The sequence below is a fragment of the Ambystoma mexicanum genome, chromosome 1q, assembly GCF_040938575.1.
Source record: "Ambystoma mexicanum isolate Mex_15411 chromosome 1q, UKY_AmexF1_1, whole genome shotgun sequence".
In the NCBI taxonomy this organism is placed as follows: domain Eukaryota; kingdom Metazoa; phylum Chordata; class Amphibia; order Caudata; family Ambystomatidae; genus Ambystoma; species Ambystoma mexicanum.
In genome coordinates this window covers 194,079,454-194,107,307 of record NC_090922.1, presented here as the reverse complement: position 1 = coordinate 194,107,307, position 27,854 = coordinate 194,079,454, and the positions used below count along the sequence as shown (strand labels likewise).

At 46.9% G+C, this 27,854-nt stretch overlaps 1 protein-coding gene across 1 annotated transcript in view; it reads right to left on the bottom strand.

Moving 5' to 3' along the window:
* Window positions 1-611: 611 nt before the first annotated feature.
* Window positions 612-27,854, bottom strand: part of LOC138526478 (G-protein coupled receptor family C group 5 member C-like) — a 53,917-nt gene continuing 26,674 nt past the window's right edge. The window contains exon 3 of the mRNA XM_069637296.1: window positions 612-4,770. Coding sequence (XP_069493397.1) covers window positions 4,729-4,770 — 42 coding nt within the window. The 3' untranslated portion in view covers window positions 612-4,728. The remainder of the gene's footprint in view (window positions 4,771-27,854) is intronic.

Sequence of the window (27,854 nt, the reverse complement as noted above, 5' to 3'; positions counted from 1 at the left end):
TTTACTAATTCAACACTTTTACAGACTCCACAGTGTTCGATCATGTTTCCAATTGACATCGTCTGTTTCGGAGTTAGCTTAGCTCTTTGCAGAAACTCTGGCAGCTTAAAAAGTGTATCCTCACAGCCAGCTGCTAACATCTGTAGATAGCCACAAAAGCTTTACCATCTACATCTGTTTCTGAAGTGTAAGTTAAAATACTGTTCCTCCATAACCATGTTTACCTGCTTGTCTCAATTCCCAACGAGTAAAAAGAGGCCGTACACAGCAAATGGAAATAAATTGTTTTTGTTCCTCTGGTCCAAGTGTTACGCGCTACTGAATTCTTTCTCAAGAAGACGTCTTACAGCCAGGGGGCACTGCATCCTCCCTGCTGTCTGTGGAGCCGGCACCGGAAGCACGTTTCCTGTCTGTTAGGGGGGCCGCTTATTGGCCTCCAGCCAGCCCCCATTGGTGCTATGGGACACCAGCACCCTGGAGGTCCAATGCCTCAGGGGTTTACTGGGGAACGCCCGGTCTTAAGTGGGGGCTGGGGGGCCATACCCTTGACCATGTGGACCCTTGCCACCTTGCTGGCACGAGGGCCCCACGGCATCATGGACTGCAGGCCCGTGCTCACACGGTGTGGGCCTGCAGGCCTGAATGAGAGACGACTCAGTCATTCCTCGTTGGGAGTCTACAGTCGTTGTGACTCCTTTTATTAGCTTGGACCAGGTCCATGACACAGTCATGGCTCATCTGAAAAGGAATATACATGGGAGAAGCACAAACCATTAAAAGGGCAACACACGTGGGAGGGTCACACACCACACTGTCTGACCTGGACCTTGCATCAAAGCATGACCCTGCAGCAGGACTTGCTTAACGACTTTGTCACAATTCCTTCCAAGATGTTCACCCACCTCCTCAAACGCATTCATAATCTTAAGACAGTCATTTTGCAGTAGAACAAGCTGCACATTGACAAAGACCCTTTTCCCTGGCAGGGGTAGTGCTTTCTGATTTAAAGAGAAGCCCCTGAAATTTGCAGTGGTCCTTGTCCGTTATTTACATAGTTTGGCAGCTCCACTGGCACCTGAAGCTAAAGTTAGACTTGGTGCTTCTTTCTCTTTTGCTTTTGCAGCAATTTAAGACAATTAGGAAGGGTATTAGAAACATTATCACATCAAATATATCAAAGATATACAAGTACATTCCACGCGCTGGTGCTTTGTCACTAACTCCTCCATGGAAGTGTTTATTCCTATTCACTTCATTCAGGTACGGATAGCTCCCAAGTCACCAAAGTTATCAAAGATGCTCAGATCTGATCTTTCCCTGGAAGGGTATCACGTTGTTTCATCCCCAGGTGTTTTTTGATGTTATTTTGAATGAAAAAAGTACATTGATAAAACTCATCGAGATATAGGGCAGTTAAAATCAGTGGGGATGTGGTTAGGGTAGTATTCAAAAGATAGTGAAGGAGGGCTTGGGAGAGTTTGCCCCCAAATATAAAAAAAATAGAGGATTACTTTTTTCAAAATAATGTCTTCGAAAAAAAATCTTTCGGAAAATCTCATGTTGGTAAAACGCCATAGAACCCTCTGACGTGATGTGTCCAGGCTTTGGTGACATACCTGCTGTGGATGGCAGGGAAGTATAGTGCCAGCTGCCCCCACCAGTACTGCTGCACTAGAACATCACTCTAAGTGGTCATTCAATAATGCTGTGATGGGTCACATTTCCACTTGCAGATGATGGGCGCCTCTGCTCGTTGCTTCTTGGGTTGCCACTTGGCCGGTATTTTTTAAACATGGATGATCATTTTGGTAAATCAGTTTTACAAAACCAGCTGCTCTGCATGACCCTCTCCTCTTGGAAATAAAAGCTTAACACAAACAGGAAATGCAAGTAAAAAAAAACAATGCAGGACATCGATAAAGCTGCTGCCACTCCTAAATCCATTTAAGCAACCTGGTATCCTCACAATAAAAAAACAAGAAGGGGCGAGGCGCGCGCTCCAGTTCCTAGCCAATATAGACACTTTGGGATTTAACCCAGTAACTTTTTTTTTCAGGTAATACTAGGAACTGGAGTGCGCGCCTCGCCCCTTTTTGTTTTTTTATGTATTTTGTGGAGATCCGGACTTCGGAGGCTGCAGCACCAGGGTTATTATGCCCTACATTGGAGAGCCATAATTATGGTTTTCCCCTCTCCCCCTATCAAGGGTAAGATATTTGTTTTTGGAGGGGAGTCTTTTCCTGGTCACCAGAATTGTTAAAACGGTTCCACTACAGCTACCACAATTCCTAGAGACTGCAACAGCAATTATATTGGATTCACCTGAACAGAAAGGCAATTTAGCCTCCCTGAAGAGTGTTGGCGACACGAAAGCTCTAGGAGGAGAACAGCAGTGCAAGAAGGGATTCAACCCTGTGAAAATGTTGGCAGCATTTGGGATTTAACCGTGTGAATGTACTGGACACTTTGGGATTGAACCCTGTAACTTTTTCTTTCAGGTAATATATTGGCTAGGAACTGGAGGGTGCGCCTCGCCCCTTTTTGTTTTTTCTGGTATCCTCACACTCATCAACCTGCCAGTGATGAGCAGTAAGTAGTGCATTGGCATCCATGTTGCCACTTGCAGTATGCCACACGTCACCAAAGTAGACAGTATGATCTTTCATTTGCAGCAAGAACCAACATCCTCAGGCCGTGCCTACTCCAAAAGCAGACTCTCTTGGCCAGCACTCCAGCCATTCACCATAAATTAAAGTTCCACATCGAAACCGCCAGACCAGCAGAAGCGCAACTCTGCTGAAACAGGGGACACAAACACCCTGGGGCGGGGGCCTGCAACCTGATGTTTTAGACTACAACGTTCATGATCCCTGCCCATTGACTAATCTTGCTAGTCCTGATGGGAGTTGTAGTCCACCACATCTGTAGAGCCAAATGTTGCAGATACCCCTGCCTTCAGGACTAACAGCCCTTTGCCACCTCTTACCTCCAATTGGCCTACGAGGGGCTGGGGATGCGTGTCGGAAGCTTGCCAGCCATGGAGTGGTGATGAAGCTGTAACCTTCTGTCCTCTTGCTGGACAATCTGGAAGAGGAGGCTAGTCCATTCCTGTACCAGTTTCCTTACTCGTCTAACTCATTGCTTCATGAGGAATGTGGCTGATCTCCAAGTCTTGTTATTTGCACATACCTTGCTGTCAGTGGCAGATTTAAGGCAAAAGACCCCGTAGGATAGACTGACAGAGGGCCCAGGGTAGGCGTAGCCCAGGGTGGGCGGAGTTAGTGGCTCTTAGAAGTGGGACATCAATGAAGTTTGGGGACAAATATTCCATGCATTGTATAACATCACTAATCGACTCCTGTTGTAAATGGCGTGTCTTTACTGAACCTGTGAAAAAGATAACCCCTCAATGGGAGGCTCTGTGCAGCCAACACTGTTTGAATTTGAGTTGAGAACCTGTGTCCCTTGTCCGAGTGTTGAATGTGCACAGCTTGCTCTGATGGGTAACTGGTCTGTCTGAAGTTCCTCTGTAATGAAAAAGTGTTGCCATGCCATTTCTATCATACACATTCTGATACAGTAATACTATAAATGGTTACATTTATAGTGTCTTACTTTGTTTTATTCTGGAAGCAGTAGCGTGCGGTTTACGCTACAGGGCAATCGTTGGATGTCCTGCCATGCTGGTGCCAGGATGGGGCAAGGTCAGTCACACAGTCACGCTGACCTCTGACTTTTTCTGTGACAAGGTCTTCCACCAGTTCTGCTGACTATGCGCGGGCAACCCAATGTTGGACAAGCTTTGAGCATTCAACGTTGGTTGCTAAGATTCACGATGCATCAGAAGTTTAGTTTGAAACACGGATAACTGAATTGTCAGTTGGTGGATTTCGTTTTTTAATTCTAAACATGTGTAAAAGAAACAGAAAGGGCTAAGGGATGGGTGGGAAGCAGCGGTCTAATTGGGGGGAGGTGGAGAGGGTCATGGTACTGCATAAAAGGATAGATGCAAACATATATATCAATTTAAACATGGCAAAATTCATAATGTCCTAATTCTGAGATATGATGCAGATCTTCTTTGATAATAAGTGTTATAATCACCCACCTTAATTGTAATCGAGCTTCCACTTCCGATGAGTGAAAGATTAAGCCAAGCTACCCTGGGTTGGAGCATGTGCTCTCCAAAGAGACATCTTGCTACCCACAGCTATCTACAGCAGGTACATTACCTACAGAGACTCTCACAGCAGAGTCCAGCGTGATGCCCTCGCTGGATAACCTTCACATGCATAATGCCGCTTCCACCTTGTCTCTTGCAATGTTTCTCACCAGGTAACCTTGCCACACCCAATGCTCCTTTGTGTCCGTCAGTCCGTCTGCTCCTCAATATGAAGCTCTGTTTTTGAGGTGTTTTCCTCTTGGTCTCTGTGTGGTTCTTGAACAAGGGGATCGTGACATGAGCCATGCCAGGTCCATAAAGTATGTCACAGAAGGAAGCTCTTCGCCACTGAACGGGTTGGAGCATGCAACATCGAAGTAGGATTTTGTTAATGCAACTCTCAACTATGCAAATTGGGGTTGAAGAATTTTGGACGACCATCTCATAAATTATTTGATTGTAAAGTACCAAACAACGTCTCCATGAAACTGTGCTCAATCTTCAGCCCTTCGTTCTCCGGCCGCGATGCCTCATGGCGAGGGAGGAGATATCCTGCACTCGTCGGTCTATGCGTGTGGCAGGTGGAAATGTGTCACAGCTTCAGGGTACTGGGTAAAAACGCATGAAATGAGAAAAAGACATAGATAAACAATTATTTGAGTGAGGATCTTGCAAAGAGTTTTGGGGCATGACGAGTTAGAGTGCAGCAAAGTAGGGGTTGTGTCATATTCAGGAGATTGGACTACGGGCTGCAGAGCCTGTGAGGGCAGCGGGGATAGTGACCGTTCTGTCAAAGGTCAGGCCAGCACCCAAAACATAACTGACTTAACCCCAGTCCCCCTGACTTTTTCAGAGGCACGCACCCCTGGAGAACTCTCCAAGTATCACCACAGTGCACTGGCACTCTAACCACTGCAAGCATTCAGTCGAGCATTTAGGGTATCCATAGGTACAATTCCCACAGCAAATGTACTTACCGCGTGCCTGGAAGGTGCCATGTGCAAAATCAATGTTCATCCTGAAACTCTGAAATTTCCGCCCCTGGTAACTGTCAACGTGCATGTTTTTTATGCATTATTTGATTTTTAATCATTCGGTATTCACGCCGCTGCTTGCTCCCATCTGCTCCGCCACACTAATCCAACAGCATCTCCACAAGCATGTACTTTTGATGCGGGCGGTGATGCTCTGGATTCCTACGGAATCTGCATGTTTTTGGCACCTGCAAAAGCTGGAAGCTTCCATAGGAACCTATTTGAGTGTCACTCACCTTGCACAGACGCAGGGCGCAGCATTTACGATACTTTAGTTAGAAGGAGAAATCGAATATGATGCCCCGTTCCACCCGGATTACCATTTTAGATTTAGATTTAGGAATCAAGTTAGTATGGAGGGAAGGTCTTCCATGAAAGTCTAACTGAAAGCAAATTCCTCCACGCTATTTTCGGTCCTATACAAATTGAAGCCCCTGACTCTCAATGGTTCAGTGTAACATCAGAGAACCCATTCCTGATGGGGTGCAAGACACACGGAAGAATTGATGCAAGATGGCGTCCTTTCCGAAATTCCTACAACCACCACTGAAACTCTCCTAGGCAGCCATATCCCACATCAGCACCTAGCAAGAATACACATTCAACAATAAGGAAAAGGGGGTTTATATACTGGGGTTACGGGAAGCAACATATGAGCATAGGTCTGTGTGTAATATGTAGATAAACATATATGTTATGTTACAAAGCTTTTCTACTGCACCAAATCACCACATTATTGGTGTCAGAGTGACTAGTCTTGTCTGGAGGTCGGTGTACTGTGACCCCGCCCGATGGTTGCAGATCACAGTTAATTTGTCAAGACTATGGGGGTCATTACGACCCCGGCGTTAACGCCTTACTACGGGGTCCCTTTGTGGCTCCCGACCTTAACGGCTGGTCTGGACCAGCCGTTAAAGTAAGCACCCGCAAAGGGACCTCGATGGCAATTACGATACCGCAATTTGCGGTAGCGTAATTGCCGCCTTCCCCATTCCCATTGAGCCCTATGGGGCAAAAATGGGAATGGGGAAGGGCCATGGAGAAAGGGGGAATTACCGCCCGCCAACCTTGGAATGGGGAGGTAATTCCCCCTTTCTCCATGGCGGACTCCAGCATGGACCATGGTGCTAAAAGCACCATGGTTTAGCGCCGGAGTCCTAATGAGGGCCAATATATCCCATTTCCCCACAGAAAGTGTGCATCACCTTATAGGTTCTGGCCAGTCAAGATGTTAGACTAATCCTCATTGCTTTAGTACAAACAAATATTTGTCCAACCAGGGAGAGATGGCCAGGGTTTTTTTCTACTCTTTTTTCTACTCAAAAAGGAACATCGTGGAAATCGCATTGTGCTATCAGTAGAAACGGAGGGCTTAGTACAGGTGCAAAAGGTGAGACGTGATGTCCAATTTTTCTGGTGCCCTGGAGTGCCTATGGCCAGACAGCAGGGAGGCCCACCCTTCCAGAAACAAAGCTATGACCCATGGATCATGAAAGTAGGGTGCAGATGAGTGTTCTTTGGGTGATTCTATGTTGGCACCCAGGTCAGTGGTGTGGATTGTGGAAAAGCCCCACAGAAAGAGGGAACCGCTCCAGAGAAGGTCGACACCTGAGGACATGGATTCCAGGCTTGTTGTGGGGTTTTGGGGACAATGCCAGGACTGAGTAGAGAGCTGATCCACTAGAGGGCTGGTGATTGTGGGTGGCCTTAGCATCTTTCGTGTGGGCGAGAGGCTTTTGGGTGCAAGGGGCACAGCGGGAAAACTCACCTGTGACCTATGATTGTGGGAACGGAGTGTGTCCTGAAGTGGCATGAAGTCAATTTATGAGTTGGTGGTCTGGTTTATTGTCAGTGAATGGGATCGTGATGGGTCCATACATAAACTAATAGTGATGGGTTTTGAGGTTTAGTGACAATATTAGACAATGGCTCGACATAGTGGCTGTCAGGACTGAGCTAACTGAATAAATGTAGCTTGGAAATAGTCTAGATTTGGCTTGGGGGTTCGGGGTGTCAGATCCCAGGATCATCATGGCATGTGTTTGTATCAGGGGCGGGGTGGCAGCAGTGTCCAGTGGGGTTGGAGTCCTGCCATCTGGATTCCAGAGATGTTTCTGGTCAATGGGTCAGCAGGCTTATTTTGCACAACCTGCCTGCACAATGGTGGCTTCAATCCAGCCTCTGATGTAACTGGTTGGTAACCTTTCTAAGATGTCTTTTACCTTTGATGGTGTTGCCCTTTAATTGGCTGGGTGGGATCACCATTATGGCTACTTTGTAATTCATTCCTATCAGGTGGCAAGCTAGAGATAGAGCTGAACAGCAAGGAAGTCGTGATGCAACTCTTCTGATCGTTCACCTTCATGATTCTTTTACTGGGAGATTTTGCATAGAGACTGCTGGATCCATCCAGAACTCGTGGACTACGGAACTTCTGTTCCTGTACACTAGAGTTCTTTCTGTCTGTTTTTCTTTTGGATAGGGGTCCATTTTGTAGATCACTAGGCATGCCTGTAATGTGTCCAGGGGCGAGGCAGTGGCATTAGGGAATTATCACTCTGAATAGGAATAGGGAGTACTGAGGTCCTCCATCCTGACCGTCTGTGACGCAAGACCAACCAGAGCCATGCCAGGGATCATTTATAGAAACTGACCTTGGTTTTGTGTTAATTACATGATGAGGTGGCTCAGTTTCTAAACAATTAAAATGCTTGTGTCATGGCTACCACTGAAGCATGTCCAGTAATGAGCACTAAGAATTGTGGGATCATTTTTTCAGGTGTAACATTGTGTGGGAATCTTGACAAAATCAGAGTTCTTTGATTTTAATGTAGTTTGGGATACTTTTAAAGCACCTCTCTTTGGCACAGTTGCCATGACGGTGGGATTCCTGAGGGGTACTTTGATTGGTTCTGCATTGGCTTTTGCTGGGCGTTAAGTCACAGCAGCGGACTATCTTCTGGATATTTTCGTAAATATGTTCGCCTTCTTTCATTTTATTGTGGTCATGTCACTGCAGCTTTTCCTAGTGTGGGACACTGCATGTCAATGGCCCCCTTTCCACTGTGTCACTTTGTGTTCATTCGAGCCTTTTTCTGCTACACAATTTACCATGGCCTGACTGCCACCTCCTCTCGCTCCTTGCCTTGCCCCTGGGCACCAACTCCTGACCCGTTTTTGGTTTGTTTTAATCCACATCGCTGCTTGCTTTAGCTGGCATTCTTGTGCACGGAAACGCCATGGTCCCCGCATTACAAGGGACACACCAAACCCACCTTTCCTTCTGTCCCTCCCATTTACTTCCTCTTTTCACAGGGGACACTCATTGACCCTGTTTTTCCACTCTTCCATTCTTTCTATTTCCCTCTTGCCTCTACCTTTAGCTACCCCTACTGTGGTGTTCTAAATAGACATGTCAGGGGACCCCATGGTAACACACCTGCAATAACTTGACCTCCTCCCCTTTCATGGGTTATTTTGTCCGCCAGTTCAGGAGTCGTCTGCGTAAGTTGCACTTTGTGATAGTGAGACGAATGCGATGGATGTCCTCTCTTATATCAAACAATGTCTGCCATTTTCTGCTAAGACTAGGTGGTAGGAGAGGCCATAGTATGTCTTGTTTCATTGCTGGTTGAAGGATGATATCAAGGACAAGTTGGCCAGGATATTGCTTCCAGCTTACTTTAAGGAGGTTGATGGACTGAGTAATGCAGCAATTCGTATTGACTTTCGCCTTCAGGAAGAAGAAAAGACGGAAGCCAAGGGGACAGTACTTGGAGCATTTTGGTGTCCTTGCAGAAATGCAGGGAAGAAAGGGGTTATTGGTTTAAGTTCTAAGCTATCTGCTGTTACGGACCCTGATGAACTACGGAACATTTCCTCCATTTGTAGCCCTTTGACTGTGGAAGAGAAGGGTTGGCAATGGCATTTTTGCAAGGGTATCACGGAAAGAAGTGACCCCCAGTGCAGGACTGTGTTTCAGATCCTGTGAAGGTGTCAGGGAATGTGATCACGCACCCCGCTATAGGAAGGAGAGGTTGGGTGGAATAGCTTCACTCCCTCTGGTTTCTGCCACATCTGGCTATAACTTATTGACTGACTGTGGTTTCTTATTAGTGTTGAAGGTGGTCATGTTGTTTCGTGGCAGGTTGTTTGAGGCATCTGTGCTGTTACACAATTCTGGCCCAAGAAAATCATATTCAGGCAGAAAACATGATAAACTATAGGATGTATGCAGCTGATGATGTGGTTTAACTTACATGCCTGTCAAACATGCAAACCAAAGTCCTAGGTTTTTTGATTTGCTGAATGTTTGAACACTCTGTCAATGGTTCTTATAGTGTGTCCTAGTTTTGTCTTGATGGTCAATGGCCCACGGTTTCAAAACATAACCCTCACCTTTATTGTATCCCTTGCTGTGTTTACTATGAGTTTGGAATTTTTTGCAAGCAATTATCTAGGTATTAGGGATCATTGGAAGCCAGGTCTCGGGATATTATTGTATAGGAAGGTTATTGGCAAAATAATGCCTAGTATTTATAGACTTCCTTTTCAGTATCTGAAATCTTTTTTTTCTATTTTTCTTTTCTTTTTTATATTTTGAATGATTTCATAGCAATTAAGCTAAAGGACACATGTCGATTTTTCCGGTTATTCTCATCTGCATGTGGGTAATGCAACAAAGCTTTTTTGCGAGACTTTGGGCAAAGCAGTCAGTTCATTTGAGTGGTTTACCTTGACAAGCAATGCACTGGCAAAGGATTAATAAAAATGCCAGCAGTGATGGAGTGGTTCATGTCTGCTTCTGTAGAGGAGGCTGCATGCTTTTTGGGTTTTGCCACTTTTTATAGGCTGGTTATCAAGAATTGTTGACATTTTGCTTCTGAGGTGTCTCAGTTGCATGGTTTCTTGTAAGAGGACTTTCAGAGAGATGGTTGGACACAAAAGGATTTGAAGGCTTTGAATGTGGTTCTTATACCTGAGGCCGTTTTGAGACACCTGTATGTGGCCAAATGTGTTGTTGAAGACATCCACGTCTCAGATAGAGCTGTAGGCACTGGCTCTTTCTTCTCAGGCTCATGGACCTTTGGTGCATAACATTTGGCAGCTTGGATCCTACCATTGATGTTACTCGTGTCCTAAATGTTCATGGTGTCCACTTCCTGAAATGCGGTTGCCTCATCTGGTGCTAGTTGCCTCTCTGGACAGCCCAGTGGCATTTTAGAAGGGTTTCACATTTCTCCACATGGAGATGAAATGAGGATTCGGCAGGTGCACCAATCCTCACAGAGTTTCAAATACCTTATGTTGGAAGAAATAGCTTGCAGTAGACAGATAAAAGGGAAATATCAGGCTCAAACAAGGCCCATGCTTGTCCCCAGGCAAGGTTATAGGGTAGAGCCCTAAAGACAAGAACACAAATCTTGAAAGTTTGGGATTAGAAGCAGTTATCAAGTCCAACAAGAAAACCAGTGGCATGGCACAGAGCACCGTAGATCTGAATAAAGGCGACATGCACATTTGCGACTTAGGTGAGCTCAGTAAGATAACGGAAGCAGGAAACAAGACAAAGAGATAACATTGATGAACTTTTACAGGCTCTCCAAGGCAAGATGCAGCAAAAATACAAGGGGCCTCATTACAAGTTTCCCGGTCCGGAATGCAGTGATTCCACAGCGACAGTAATAAAGTTTCTGCGTCTGCAAGGTTGCGGAAAGATCGGCCGATTACGGGCTGTTGGTCGCGCGCACCACACGGATGCGGAAACGGCGTCACCGTTGCCACGTAAACACCCACGGAAATGGACATAGCGGCCCCACAAGCAGTGTAAAAACCGTGTCCGCCGCTGTCGTCGTGGACATGGAAGCGGAAATATCATGTCCGCGAAAACCGGAAACAGAGAGGCGGCCATCATATAAAGCACAATCCACTGCTATCCAGAGTCAGCACAAGCTAAATCTACACAGTGAGAAGGCAAAAAGGACCACCAGCATGTCTGCCAGGATCCCTGCCCAGAGGCAACGCAAACAGCACTTTAGTGAGGCAGAGCTCACTTTATTGGTTGACCATATAGTGCAGCATGCCGAGATGCTGTTTAGTGCAGACCAAAGGCATGCAACACAGCAGCGCAGGAAGGAAGTGTGGGCGGAAGCTGCACGCAAGTGCACCGCTGTGGGCGTGGCTACGAGGAGCGTCAAGGACTGCCACAAGAGGTGGGACGACCTCAGACTGAGGGTGCGAAACATGATCTCAACACACCGGCAAGGCAGCAGTGGGACAGGTGGAGGGTCCCCTTCCCGACTGAGGCTGCAGACATGGGAGGAGCGCTGCAACAGCGTCCTCCACCTAGTGGCCATCCATGGGATTGGGGATGCTGAGGCAGGAGTGAGCCCACCTGCAGATGCTGGTAAGTGCACAAATATGAATGCCATATGAGTACATGTTGAGGCCAGTGCATGAGTGCCCCAAAGGATCCATTAACACCCCCCAGCCAGTGCATGAGGGCCCCAAAGAACCCATTAACACCCCCCCAGCCAGTGCATGAGTGTCCCAAAGGACCCATTAACACCCCCCCAGCCAGTGCATGAGTGCCCCAAAGGACCCATTAATACCCCCCAGACAGTGCATGAGTGCTCCAAAGGACACAATCATGATCCAGATGACGGTCCACATCACTACAATACATGACCGTCAACAAGCATATGCGTGTAAATGCAATTGTTCACTGATCAACCTGTCTGATGCATGTGATACACCCATCAGGCACCACCACACAACTAATTGCATGTCCTCTGTGTCCCCACAGCCATATCAAGTGACAGTGACATCGCACAACAGCCCAGGCAATCGGCTCCTGCATGTGTGCAAGCCAGCGCCCCTGCCCAGGAGGATGCCGCTAGCAGTTCTGCAACTCTGCCCCCAGTAGAATCTGGTGCACATGTACCAGCCACCAGCACCACCATCTCCACCATCTCCACGCTGCCTGCTGCAACACGGGTGCCACGGGCACCCATCATGACCACAACCCACCCCAGAAAGTATCTGCACTGCAGAGGAGGCAGCCGGTAGCGACAACAGTGCCCCACCACTGCAGCCTGATTTAGTGCCACAGGGGGAGGCACCCAACCTGGATGACTTTGCATTGTTCCATGACCTGGAGTTCAGCCCAACATCACTCCGCAGTCCAATGAGGTCGCCAACCCCCTCAATGCTGAGCTCAATGCCCGCATGCAGCAGATGGAGGAGCAGCAGGCTACACTCACCCAGCTGGTGGAAAGGCAGCTTGAGGAATCCAGGCTGCAGAGGGAGAGCTACAGCACATCTGTGCGTCGGCTCTCAAGGTCAATTGGATGCTTTGCCACCACAATATGACCCTGGCACGCCATGTGCGGGAGCGCAATAACAACACTTCCAGTATTGCCGAGTCTATGTTGCTTGCCCACCAGGCATATCTTGGATGTTTGCCACCAATGCCAGCAACAGTTCCATCCACTAGCACCATCCCATCCAGCTCCACCTCTGCCAGTCCACGGAGGCACTCAAGTCGCCTAACAGGGCCCTCAGGCAAGGATGCACAAGCACCGAAGCACAAACGCAAATGATGGCATGTGTGTGTTTGGCACTGCAGGACACATCAGGACATGAAAGGTGTAAGGGGGTGGGGACGTTTGGGTGGTGGGGGAGGTCCATTAGGGGGTTAGTGTATTGGGCCCTGGTTGGGGGTGGGTACGTTTGGGTGGTGGGGGAGGTCCATTAGGGGGTTAGTGTATTGGGGCCTGGTTGGGGGTGGGTACGTTTGGGTGGTGGGTGGGCACAGGTGTACAGCTTCCCTAACCATTGCACCTCCTTCCCTGTTGTAATGTTATGAATATATCATCATTGAAAAAAACATTCATGAGTGGATATTGATAATTTCATTTGCAGTACAACATTTTTTTACTGGCATCGTCATATCCATGCAATGCTGTCAATGTGCAGTCTCTCAAAGGTAAATGCGAATCAGTGCATCCCGTGCTCGTTGTCCATCTAGTGCACCCCCAGGAGGAGGTGGAGCCATCCCATCCCCATCCCCATCTCCATCCCCATCCCCATCTCCATCTCCATCCCCTTCCCCATCTCCATCCCCATCCCCATCTTCATCCTCTGCGTCTGGGGGCATCAGAATGTTCCTGCGCAGGTACAGATTGTGCAGCATGGCACAAATGAGTGTAATTTTACCCGACTTCACTGAGCTGTACAGCAGTGATCCGCCAGATCTGCTCAAACAGCAGAACCGGGCCTTCAGTAGTCCAAATGTCCTCTCAATCATGCCACGTGTGCAGACGTGTGCCCTTTTGTACGCCTCCTCATGCCTGTTCCTTGGCCTCCGTACAGGTGTCATCAGCCATGGCGTGAGTGCATATCCAGCATCAGCTACATGGGATGTAGATGTGGCGGACATGTCAGTGTTTGTTGTATCATGTCTTCATCAGGTGCAGTGCAATCTTGTGTCATTGTTCATTCATGCATATGTGGCAAGCAGTGGTTGGACCGGTGGGTGATTACCATTCCTGGGTCATTGTAGTGGACGTTGTCATCTGGACATTGACCAACGCATTGGTGTGAATGTGTACTTTGCCCTGCGGGTGACATTGGTTGGTAAGTATGGTATTGTGCAGTGATGTACACACATGGCAGAGTCAATCAGTCGACTGTGATGATGTTGTCGATGCAGGATGTCTCATGTGCAGGCATCATGTGCATTGGGGGGCAGTGGTGCATATTGTGGGTGGATGTATACAGTGGCTCCAGGTGTATGGACCAGTGGTAGTATCAGCTGTGTGTGTCATGTGGCAGGGTGTGTACGGGCACACTGTGGCAACCTGTCATGTGTAGCTTCATGATGTTTGGGTTGTGCTGTCTATTTAGTGAATGGGTGGGGGGGTGATGCATGTGCAGTCGCAGTAGCACACTCACATTGGTAATTGCCCTGGACACACACCCCCCTTTCACAGGACCTTGGCATTGGCAGCTGTACTCACCCAATAGCCATGTGCTTTGTCCAGCATAGCGTTCCATGTACCGTGGCAATGTCGAATTCCGCAGAACTACTGAGTCATGTGTTGAGCCCGGGAAACGTGCGCAGCAATGTTTTATCACTTGTGCGGCATCACATACCATCTGTACATTCAGTGAGCGGTACTGTTTCCTATTGCGGAACACCATCTCAATAGCATGTGCTACTGTCAGCTCAATGTGGGTGCAGTCGACTGTGCCTATGCAATTTGGCATGCCTGCAATGGCATGGAAGGCCAACTTGGTGGCAATGACCTCGGGAAGGGTACGGGGTAGGGCGATCTGTTCAGACATATGGTGCAACAGGGCATCCAGTACCTGTACCAAGATTTTAGAGAAACAGGGTTGTGATAGCCTGTGCAGCTCACCAGCTGTGTGCTGATAGGTTCTGGTGCCAAGAAAATGCAGTACCGACACCACCTTCAGGAGGGGGGGGGTGGCGGTGTTGATGTCAATGTGGCTGCTGATGTCGTCCTCTATCATGGTGATGATGTACAGGATTGTTGGACGGTCCAGCTGGTCTAATGTGTGGATCTGTCCTGGGGTAAGGTTCCAGGGTGAGGCCTGATGTGTGGTATTGCAGGCTGCCTGCGGGGCGGTGCTGGCTGGACAATAGGGTTTGCCGTGGGTATAGGGTTAGCTAGTTGCCGCCTGCACCGCCTCCGCCTCCTCCTCTGCACCATTACTGCCATCATGTGCAGAGCTGCCTGTTGGTTGATTAGCCCCAGCCCCAGTGCTACTAGAGCTGCTGACTGCATAGTTCTGTTTGGAGTTGGCCTGGGTGTGGCCCTTTTGTAGGCTCCCAGTGGCCTGCTGGGTCCAGCAGGGCTCATTTGGTGCACCTGTGGCCTGATTCAGGTCACCAGGCACTGTTTAACGTCATGTTCACGGTGGCAGCGATACCGCCACTGTGGTCACGGTTTTAGCGCCATTTTTGTGGCGGTGTTTCCATGTCCATGCTACTTGTGTTACTCACAGTGTTTAGTATTGGCGGTAACGGGGGGGTTTCCGTGCAGGCGAAGTTTACGGGTGCTTTGACTCCGCGGTGGCAGTTCATGGTGGTGCTATTTCCAGGTCCTTAGGTCATAGTTCGGCGATCGCGGAAACAGGGCCAGTATTGTTATACCGGCAGAGATAAGTCCGGACAGGAGTACTGGTAATGAGGCCCAGGGTCATACTGCTTAAGTAAATTAGAGGGTGGGGTGGTAGAAGAAACCTTAATTTAATGTGAATGTAGAGGCAATTATGATGTTGGAAATGCAGTTACCAATACTGTGTCTATATCAGAAGTACAAGTCTGATGGTATGTAGAATAATTAAATGGCAGAAAGGAGGTGCTGGTGGTTGGCCCCCAGGACAGAGACCATCTCTGGAACTCTCATTGCTGGCCAGAGTCTCTCGGCCCCTGTCCTTCTCCCTTTGCCTCTGTAATAAGCCTTGGAGTTGGACTCCTACCTAATGGGTGTCGAAGCCCAGGTTTCTGCCATTTGCAGTGCTGGGTTTGGTAGATTAAAGGCTTTAAGGAAAATTCTCCCCCTGCTTCCCTCTGAGAATCGGACAACTCTGGTGACATCTACTGTAATTAGTTCAATGGACTATTGTAATGGCATCTATCTGGGACAATTTAAGAACCGGATTCAGCGGATGCAAGTTCTGCAGAATGCTGCAGCTTGTCTGGTGCTTGGGGCACTCCGGTTCACTCCTTCTTTGCCCTTGCTACATCGCCTGCATTGCCTCCCCGTGGCAGCTGGCATTGAGTTTAAGATCTTGTGTGTTGTCCACAGAGCCATCCCCAATGTGGGCCCTCACTTTTTGAAAAATAAACTGCAAAAATATTGCCCAACGAGACCTCTACGTTCGGATTCTCCTCAGCTTCTTAGGATTCACAAATTCTGTCGGAAATGTCTGGGTGGTCGTTGTTTTTCTGTGCTGGCGCCAAGCCTATTAAATGCTCTCCAACTTAACCTAAGAATTTTGACTGATTATTCTTCCTTCAGCAGAGCCCTGATGACACTTTTGTTTAACTCCCCCCCCCGCTAAGACATTGGTATTTGAGTACTTTGAGCCTGCCTCCCTTGTCTCCGTTTAGCGCCTAGACTCCCTTTATGGGCCTTAGTTGCGCTTTATACATTTTAAATATAAATATAAATATATGCATCCATGAAATAGTTAAACTTATGGAAAAAAGTAGAACGGAGGCATTGTAAAAATCCATCCTTTCGTTATTTAAGGAGTCAGATTAATTGGCTCACAGGTGCATCAATATTACAGAGTCCCATTACAGTGACCTCCTGTGACAGAACTGTGACAGATTCTATAATTTAGGGAAAGGATATGCCTAAGCAATGCTTGCAGATATATCAGACTGCAGAATGGCTTGTTAAGAACAGAAGCAAATCCAAGTCAGGTTTTCTACATAGATGAAGTAGTGCTGGGGGCTGTCCATTGAACGTTTGAGTTAAGTTGTGAATTTGGCCTTAAAGATAGAAGCTGACCACAAAATGACAAGTCTATGCAGTGGGGCAGCCTTGAAGAAGTACTCGGACCAGAGGACATGGTATTGATAGTCAGAATAACAAATATGGGCCTCCGTCCAAACCTATCCTCTAAACTGGCCCTACCACTTAGTAAAAACCTAAAAGAAAACTAGACAGAGTGTCCTGAATTCAGAGTTATTCGCCCCTATCTCACTCAGGGTTTCCAGCAACCACTCCTGTTTCAGATCCAAAGCTAATGGATAGAAAACAGGTCTCCTGGGTTTAACAGTTCTTGCCATTCTTTACAAAGTTCCAAAGTACCTCAAGTTTCCATCAAGTTCCTGAAAAAATCAAATGTCCAAGTTGTCGTAAGTGGAGGGATACCTCCTTAATCCAATTGTGTGGGTTTCTCTCCACTATGTTTACGTTTCAATTGTCTCTGTTTTCAACATCAATTTGCTCTCCACTTGTCTTATTGGGCCCCTCTGGCTCCCTTGGGTTTCTCTGTCCCAATGTCTCACTTATTTCTCAGGGGTATAGGTTATCCCTCTTCACATATGCCTCTCTTGGTTCTCAAGAGCTTCTGTGAGCCATTTGGCTGATTACAATATTCACATTTTTTGGCCGCCCAGAATCTTTATTATTACTTGTTTCCTTCACTCTCTCCGGGCCTTTATGCACCTGGTAGGAGGTTAGGGTAATCCTTCCTTTTCTCCCTTTCACTCTCTGGTCTCTCTGCTTCCCTCCACCATGAGCCACCCGCGTATCTTCTCCGTCACAGGATTTGCTTGAGTAAAGTGTTGTCTGCTCGGTAACTCTGGCGTTCTCCATGGCTTTCTGGTGTTCTATTCTGGATATGAGTGGGTTGGCTGTTCTGCTTGTCTCAGCGTTTCTCTGCTCCTTGACTCCTTCGGTGTGAGCTGAGGATTCGTTCCTCCCTCGTGCTCTGAGTTCGGTGTTGTTTCTCGAGCCACGGCCCACCATGTCTACTGTGTGGTCATGCCTCCAGATAAGGCTGGTTCTGCTTGGCCTTGGCCTCACTGATTCCGCACAGCTCTGTGCCTCATTGGCAGCGTCTCTCCCCTTATCTGGTCTCTCTCCATGCCACTGCTGGCTCTGCTGTTCAGCGCGGCTCCAGCCCTCAATGACGTTGGCATTTGGGAGGCTAGCCTCTGCGTATTGCTTTTCCTCCTCCATTCAAGGGTGATTGTGCCTTTATTCTCGCTCTGTGACACAAGACGGGCATGTTTCTTTGTTTGTTTATTTGTTTGGTAATGTGCACCAAACCCTTAGGTAGACGGGTGCAACAGAAACAAGAAATCTTATGACTTGGTTACAGTACAGGGTATCAATACATACAGTACAAGGTATCAATACATAGAGCAAGTGATTGCAATAGGAACAAAATACAAAATACATCAAATACATAGCAATAGCCTTGGTAAGTCAAGGAAACATTAACATGGGTGTCAGTATATGCACACATACCTATACACATATGTATATACAACCTTGCATGTCTACGTCGTCGTATATCCATGGTACATACATATATGACAGCGCAGATAACCCTGCGTGCACGGTTAACCAAAGTACAGTGTGATTTAGCAAAAGCAAGGGTCATGTAGGGGCCGGAGAGGTAGAGGTGTTAATCGTCAGTTAGGTGTCATTGGTGTGTAGCCAATTCAGTATCTTATGTCTAAATTTAGGGTAGGGTTGTTCTAGTCTGAGGTCAACTGGTAGTTTGTTCCAGCATTGTGCAGCTTTAACAGGGAAACTGGGTCCTCCCGCTGTCGAGCGTTTGAACCTGGGAATCTCCAACATAAATGAGTTGGCAGATCTCGTGGGATGGGTAGCAGTTCTACTAGTAATTGTATCCGCTAGGCATAGCGGTGCTAGGTTATTCAGGCATGTGGACGTGAGGGATGCTGTTTTGAGGAGAATTCTGTCCGTTATTTTGAGCCAGTTAACCTCTTTCCTGAATTCGGTAATATGCTATCTGTAGGGGATGTTCAACGCTGCCCTCAAGGCGTTGTTTATGTTCAGCTGTAAAGCCCACAGAGAGACCTGCATTGTCTTGAGACACACATCCAAAGGCACTTTCAATGTTATTTTGAGTTACACAATTGTGTGTAACATAATTTTCTTGGATTCCCATGTATGCACAACATGTCTTAATTATAAAGAGTTCCTTATGGGAATGGTAGTCCTTGTCCCCTCTAGGGGAGTCACTCCCAGTGAAGTCCCAGTTTCTCAAACCACTAGGGAGGGTGTTGCTTAGTGTGCTAACCTCCCTAGCCTCGAAGGGGTGGCTCGCCCCAAGGCAGAAGAGATAAAGCCTCCAGATTCATCACAGCAGGCACTTGAACTATTGGTTGCTTTGGTGAAAGGTGCAGCTATATCAACAGATCTGGGCCCTATAAAAGCAGCTGCCTTCACCAATAAAGTGAAGGTGGAAAAGTCCCAAACCTACATTATCACCATAACTTTGGAGGAATCACAGGGAAGGAAGATTTGAACCAAAGTACGCAGACTATGTTAAATGGTCAGTTTCACCCAGTTGCTTTCTATGTCAGAGCCTCGCAGATCTGATGTTTTGGATGAATTCATATCTGGATTTAAGAAACACTGATGCTGTGAAGTTGTAAAACGGTCTATCTCTCCAATGATTCTGAAAGAATGTCGGGGGCTAGTGACTTAATTTACTTCTTAATGAACCAAGCATTGCAGGGTTCCATATGGAGATTTGATTTTCTCAGTAACTTGGAGCACTAATAGAAATAATAATCATTTTCTCAGAAGACTGGATGAATGGTTTAGTCAAGGGAGGAACTAAGGGAGCGAAAGGTTGATTTTTATGATATACTGGATGAAAATTCAGAATGTAAAGGAACAAAGGGGCATATATTCAGTGTTTCTGAATAAAAAACAAACATGAATATCACTCAAAGTTTCAAAAGAATAAAGTTGATTCTGAATTATGCTGATCATGATTTGGAAGTATTTGTTAATGCAACCCCATACAATGTGGTACTAGATAAGGAGGCCAACTACCAGTGTTGTTGTTTGTGGTGGGGTGAGAATTAATAGCAGAAACCTCATATAGGCAATCTGCACATTTAGGCATGGTGATATAGGAGCACAAATAGCTTGATTGAAATAGTTTTATTGATAATTGAAAAGCCCGGCGAATCCATATCATTATGGTGTTTTGGATGGTTTTTCCCACTTGCCAGGTGTCTCAAGTCTAGGTGTTTTTTACCTGCTGCTGTGTCTTAAATGTAGGAGTTTTTCGCACTTGGCGGGTGTCTCAAATCTAGGTGTTGTTTACATGCTGCTTTATCTCAAATTTAGCCATATTTTCACACTTGCCAGTTGTCTCACATCCAGGTGTTTTTACCTGCTGCTGTGTCTCAAATGTAGGTGTTTTACCCCTCCAGCACTGTCTGCTAGTTCTAGGGGTCTCAATACTAATCCTGTGTTTCAAATTTAGGTGTTATTCACCTGGCTGCTTTGTTCCAATTCTGGGCTTTTGACCCTATCACTGTTTTCTTCAATTCTAGCTGTCTCCCCTCTTGCACTGTTTTCCAGTTCGGGCACTCCCGCACAACTTGGTTCCGGCCTCTCTCTAGTATTGCAGCTGTGCTCTTAGTCAAAGTGCTCCAGAACTAGGTCTCCCACTAGTAAGGGGCTCAATTTTAGGTGCGCCACCGCCTCCACTGTACTTCGAATCTAGGGGTGTCTAGCAGAAAAGGAGAATGATGCCGTAAACTGCCAGCAGACTAATATTCAGAGGAGTGTAGTCTTCTGAGACAGCCCAAAGGATAAGGCCACCTAAGCGCGCATTCAGGAACCAGCTCCCAGCCCACTCCATGTGGACCTCTTCCTCAACCCAATCTCCAATCCATCAGACCCCGGTTGAGTCACAGACACCCCCCTGACAATAACTACAGACAACAGAAACCATCAAGAAAACCATGACTAAAAGGGCACCCTAAAACTAAACAAACAAAAAAAGACAACAACAATTCCAGCGAAAACTCAGAAACGTGTCAGAGGTGGACATGGGTCCCTACAACCAAAACACAATAATCCAAACTCCAAAAACTAGAAGACTGAGAGAGCAGAATATGTCACAGGACAGAATAGGATGCTGAGAGATAAAACTAGAAGAAAGGATAAACTAAAGGGAACCACACAAGGGCACCACGCCACCAAATTCTGACACAACACACTCCCATAAGCGCGACAGAAAATAAGCTCTAAAACCAGCCAAAAATCATTATACCTAACACCAAACCTTGTGACAGACCACTCACCAGAACTGCATATGACTACCAGCAATGCTAGACACACCGGCAGGATACCAGAACCACACAGGAAAAGGGCAGAAACATGCAGAAAGAGAAAGATGGGAAACTACACCTTCATAGAAGCTGTCACAAACCTGTCCATCAAACATGATAACCTGATTATCCTCAGGGACTTCAAGATGTAGTTCAAAGAAGAGAACGCGAAATAAGCAGCTTGAGACAATGAGACTACGACAGATGGTGAAAGTCATGACACACATGGCAGGAGACCATCTTGAAGCAATCTTCACCAACAAAAAATGTATCTCAACTGCGCCACCAATACAAATACTATGGAGCAACCACCTCATTCTAGCATTTGTGATCCCATTACCATCTAAAGCATCCAAGCATTCCCAAAAGTTCCACCCAGTCTGAAAAAGAAACTGGAATACCGTCAAAAGCATTGATCGCAACCTTGGATGCAACTGACTTAGACAAAAAAGCAGACCTAATCAATAAACGTGATCGCCGAAACAATTGACAGAATCTCCCCAACAAAAAAAAACATCATCCCATCACAAAAGAAATCTGGGGCGAGATGGTTTGCACCCCACCTCAACACAATGAAAAAAAAAACTGGAAACTAAAACAAGAATGGAGGAAAAACAACAACCAAGCCCAGAAAATAATTGCTAAAAAACAAATCCGAGCATACAAAAGGGAAACTCTTAAAGCCAAAAAGAAATGATACGATGACCGGATCACAATAGCCACCAACACTCAGAAAGAACTATTCAACATCGTAAATGAGATGAGAAATCACCATGGATACAATAACACAACAGTACCTTCACATAAATGATGGGATGATCTGTCAGATCATTTTAAGAATAAAATCACTGACATACACTGGATTATACAAAGTAAACCCATCAACCACACCGTGCACCATCCCCTACCTATCCCAGGACCACAGAACAGTCTCAAAGGCTTTACCCAAATGTCAAGAGAAAAACACCTCAAACTGGTGAAAAAAAGCACCAAGGCAGGCTCTCCAATGGACCCCTGCCCACCTGACATCTATAAATCAATCCTTACAAAGGGCAAACCATCGGAATGCTACCTAACCTTCTTCAACCTATCACTCTCAATGGGGAGATTATCATGAGCAGTCAAATCTGCGTACATCAAACCACTCCGCAAGGACACAACTGGCGATGTGGAAGACCTCTCAAACTGCGGACCAATCTCAAACCTTCGCTATCCAGCAAAGCTATTAGAGACATATGCCTACGAACAAACACTGGAACATGTAGAAAATCAACAAATATTAGACCAGGAACAAGTCACCTTCAGACACATGAGAGGGATGGAGACGCACTTCTCCCTATAAGAGACGACATAAAGACCATCGCAGACTCCAACACAAAATCAGCACTGATATTACTCGACCTCTCTGCAGCATTCGATACAGTCAGCCATGTAATCCTCATCAAGAGACTGGAGGAAATAGGGCTCAGCAACACAGTGCTGCTCTTGATTAAATCTTTCTTGTCTGAAAGAACAGAAAATGTATGGATAAACCATTCAAATCTGCACTGCAGGACACCATCTGTGGAGTACCACAAGGATCGTCGCTATCCCCACTCCTCTTCAACATCTATGTGACGCGACTAATCAAACTCATCAAAGACATGGCTTCACTTGCTACAACTATGCAGATGACACCCAAATCATCTTCAAAATCGGTGATGAACAAAAGGAGAAGACAGTACTAATAGACTATCTCAAAGAACTCTACCAATGGATGAACACTACCAACCTCAAAATCAACCCAGGCAAGATGGATATCATGATAACATCCAACAACATAGGAGCAACTAGTACATCATATGGCCCAAAGGACTGGGAACAGCACCCAAACCATCCAAAGTTGTCAAAAACCTTGGAATCCTAACGTGCAAATAGTTAACCCTAGAACCACAAGTAAATGTGATTATCAAGAAATGCACACGATTAAACCAATTCTACCATTCCTCTCTTTCACACGCAAAATACTAGCCATCATCTCCCTCATCGTGTTATGTTATGTTACCATAGCTTATAAAGCGCATGGTCACCCGAAGGTATCTTGGCGCCTGGAAAACAAAGGGCAGGCTAAACAGTTCACCCTAAAAGAGGAGGTTCCTCAGGGATTTCCTGAATTGCAGATGGTTAGAAAAATGTCTTAATCGGGGCGGTAGATCATTCCACAGCTGAACCGCCGCCACAGAGAAGGCCCGACCGCCCATTCTCGTGCAGTGGAAAGAAGGCACACATAACAGGCCATCAGACCTGGAACGGAGCATCCAATTAGGGAGATAATGGACAAACGTGTCACCGATATATTCAGCCCCTTGATCCTGGAGGGCACGGTGAACCAGGCCGAGTGATTTAAATGTAATGCGCCGGGATACATGTAGCCAGTGCAGAGCACGCAGCACTGGGGTGATATGAGATCCATAGAGAGGTCCAGTGGCAACTCGGGCAGCAAGATTTTGTAGGTGCTGCAGCCACTGGACAAGCCCTTTGGGCTGGGCAAGATAAAACGCGTTGCAATAGTCCAAGCGACTAAGGACCAGAGCAGCTATGACTGGTGGCCTGAGCTTAGGAGGTATAAGAGGGAGCACTTTCTGCAGGATCTTCAGGTGGAAGTGTCCCACTTTGCACAAGGCCGAGACCTGGTGAGAGAGTAGAGGAAACCACAGCCCCAAGATTCTTTACAGTTGTGATTGGAATGGGGAGGGAACCAAGAACAGAAGGCCAGAAAGAGGACACCCAGAGTGAGGGACCGAGGGGTGGGAGCACCTACCACCAGAACCTCTGTTATGTCTCCATTAAGTTTCAGCCAGCTGTGGTTCATCCAATCTCCCACGGCAGACTGACAAAGGCATCACAACATATCAGCCTGATCAAGAACTAGCGGATCAGGATCTGAGTGTCATCAGCATAAGAGTAGTACCTAATGCTGAAGGAGCGGATGAGACACAGAAGTGGCCAAATATAGATGTTAAAAAGTATAGGGGACAAGTCGGAGCCCTCTGGGAACTCACAGGAAAGAGAACAAGGGAGTGGAGTGAGAGAAAGGGAGGCAGAGAAAGTATTTGGCTTCTCTCCACCTGAAACGAGGTAAACCAGGTGAGCACTTGGCCGGCCTGGGCAAGTGGGACCAGCAAGGTGGGGTGGTCAATGGTTTTAAGGGAGATCGGGGTCTCTAGAAGCTTCATGAAAAAGGGCAACAGTGAAATCGGATGGAAATTAGAGGGAAGTAAGAGACCTAATGAGGGATTTTTAAGAAGTGGAATAACAGTGGCTAGTTTCAACTCCTGTGGAATGTAAACTGACTGGCAGGACACATCAATGGCCTGGGTGATCTCACCCAAAAGAGCAGTGAATACATCTTTCATCATCAACAGAGGCAGGATGTGCATGATAGACTATGCCAACACCTTATACCTCAGAATGCTGGATTATTTACTGAAGAAACTGCAACATATACAGAAAGCGGTATTAGCATACTTTACCAAATTTATTTGATCATTTCTTGGGCAAATTTCGGTCAAATGAAATAAAATATATATGTGGTGTGAATAGGGGGACTCCCCCCTGCATTTTCGAACCAAAAAACGAAACAAAAACAATTTGGTTTTGTAGGCAAGGCCCATCAGGGCAGATTGGTAAAATTGTAGTGCTCGCCGTCACACTTGGTCCGAATTTGCACCAGGTAAGCCTAAAGCCCATCAGGGCTTACCTTGTGAATGCATATGTGGAATCCTCTCTCCTGCTGCCTCATGGAGTCATGATGGTGTTGCTTCTGTTCGTGTCAGGGGGGAGTGGGACTGCATCAAGCAGACAGTGCCTTTGTGTGGGCCTTCATGGGATGGGCTGGCCTCACCTGCTAGCTAGAAATTGCCCCTAGTGTGGAAGAGGGTGGCAAATCAGGATGCAGGCAGGCCGGAGGCATACGAGCACTCCAGTGCTCAAAGATGGCAGTGTTTGTTTGTTTGTTTATTTATTTGTATGGCACACCCAACCTGTAGATAACAGTGGCCATGTTTATGTTGTTTATGTTTATTATTTATATTGCGCTGCAGGTACCCATAGGCTTAAGTGCGCAGACAACAGAAAAACAAGCAATACAGACAATTCTTACATAAAACAGAGATGAGCAAAAAGTGTATCCACAACAATATACAAGACAAGGGAAACCTCCTTAAGCCGAATGAATAGTCAAATAATCAGATTACAGCTGGTGGATGCCCTCGGGATGTATCTCCATAGTCTTAAGAAGGCCGGTAGGGAACTAGTCCCACATCCCACTAGGACGCAGTCCTTATCCTCAAGTGAGCTCCAGTCTCTCGGGTCCATCCTGCGGAGAATTTTAAGATCTGATAGTCTGACCATACCCGGCCCAGCTCTCTGTCTAAGCCAGGCTAGGACTTTAAACCGCAGGGCTTCTTTAGGTTCATGGCCAATTACCTTACTGATGTTAGTAATAATGAAGTTTCTCTGATCTGCAACAAAATCCTGAGTACTAGTGTCTTCTATTTTAGGCATCCAACACTTTTTAATGCACAGGTTATGGGAGGAGCCCAACTTGGAGAGGACATAAGTCTGTATGGGGGGATTGTAGACCTCTTGAACCGTATTCGGTGCAACTGCTGCAGTGGCAGCAGAAGGTTCCAGGGAGGAATTAACAATGTTGGACCTTGTAATTATTCTACTTTTATTTCTCGGAAGACTGTACGGTTCCAAAACTACCTTACTACAGTAGTCAGATTGTGAGGCTTTATCTAGTAGTTCTTTTTGAGGGTTAAATTGACAAGCCTTATCCAGGTTGCTTGTCCGAATTCCAGCATTTAAACAGAAGGATTCATTAGTTTGTGAGGCCATATTCTTGCTGAATGAGCTAGGATCCACCACCAGTTTACTTAGTGAGTCCACTAAGAGTCCCAGATCAAAAGGGCTTGTGCATAGCAGCAGCTCCTTGGCAATATTGGCTATAAAGTCCGGCCAGTGATCGAGAACAGATTGATCTAGGGAGGATGGAAGAGATCCATTCTCCTCTTGCGGGGCTCCCATAGATGACTTCGGATACACCAAATTATTTCCTAAAGAATTCTCACCCCCCTCAGGGGCAGGCGTGACAGCGGGATTACTAGAATGCTCCATGGTGATATAATTCTCCCTTTTTAAAACACTCCCTGGTATTGCAGGGATTATGGGCAGTTTAGTTTCAGAACGCATGTTCTTCAATCTTCGTCTTCTCCAGGGACTGAGGGTTAAAACCTCTTGTACCCGATCTCTCATAGGCGAGGAAAGAGAGGTTGCGAGGCCAGCCTGTCCCATTTCCATTTCGATCTGACTTGTGGGAACTTTATCAATACACAAATGGGAATGCAAGATCTGCTCCTGGATCCTTGGGCGTCGATTATGAGGACACCCTTTTTTACTGGTGGCCATAAAATAAAGTATTCCTTACAGAAGTTTAAATAATGCGCCAGCAGAGTAAGAAACTAAACGTGTGTGCAGCCCCTCTCACCATGGACAACCAAATCCATATGAGCCACCGCACACCTCCTCTCTATCTCGTTCTTCCCACACTGAGCAGCCAGAAGGAGGAATAAGCAAAAACAAAGTGCAACAAAGAAGCCAAAACAGTGCTTTGTATCTTTCTCCCCCGACAGCCTGAGTATCGTGCCTTACGTGTCGTATTGATACTCACTGAAATGCGGCTCCCGGTTTTGATCTGTTGGATCTGTTAAACAGGTTAGAGCAGCAGTTGCGCAGCACACGTGCAGGTCCCCGTACTGGACACAGTTTCTCGGTGCAGTTGGCTCTGGAGACTCACGGCTCTCGGCTCTGGAGACCCCCCAACCGCTGCAGCGGCTGCGGCCTCTGCGAGGAAGCAGGAAGCTGCACAAAGTTGCAGCCGACACGCCAGCCAGATCGCGATGATTAGAGGAAGAGACCTAGCATCAACAGTGAACGTCAAGCTGCACGGCCGTTACCGCCGCTTCTGACGTTGGTGAAGAGCAATGAGGTCTCTCTGAGTCCAAACGAACTACACAAACACTTTTCCTGGCTGTATTATGTCAAGGGGGAAGGGGAAGGCCAAGCAACACAAAGGTCCAACTGGTCAAAAAAAGTCAGAAAGAAGGATTTTGACTTTAGAAGGACATGAGGGGTGCAACAGTGCGAGAGCCAATGCCTGTGATTGGAACAATTGTAGCGCTCGCCACCACACTGGGTCTGAATTTGCACAAGGTAAGCCTGAAGCACATCAGGGCTTACCTTGTGAATGCAGATATAGAATCCTCTATCCTGCTGCCTCGTGGAGTCCTGATGGTGAGGCTGCTGCTCCTGGCAGGGGGAGTGGGGCTGCATCAAGCAGACAGGGCATTGTGGGCCTTCGTGGGGTGGGCTGGCCTCGCCTGCCAGCTAGTGATTGGCTGTGATGTAGGAGAGGGTGGCCAATCAGGATGTAGGCAGGCCAGAGGCATACGAGCACTCTAGCGGCCACAACGGAAGGGGAAGGCCAAAGAGCACAAAGGCCCAACTGTGCAAAAAAAGTCAGAAAGGAGGCTTTCTAATTTAGAAGGAGGTGAGGGGTGCATCAATGTGTGAGGCAAGGCCATCAGGGCAGATTGGAAATTGTAGCGCTCACCATCACACTCGGTCCGGATTTTTCACAAGGTAAGCCTGAAGCACATCAGGGTTTACCTTGTGAATGCAGATGTAGAATCCCCTCTCTACTGCTGCCTCGTGGAAACATGACGGTGTTGCTGCTGCT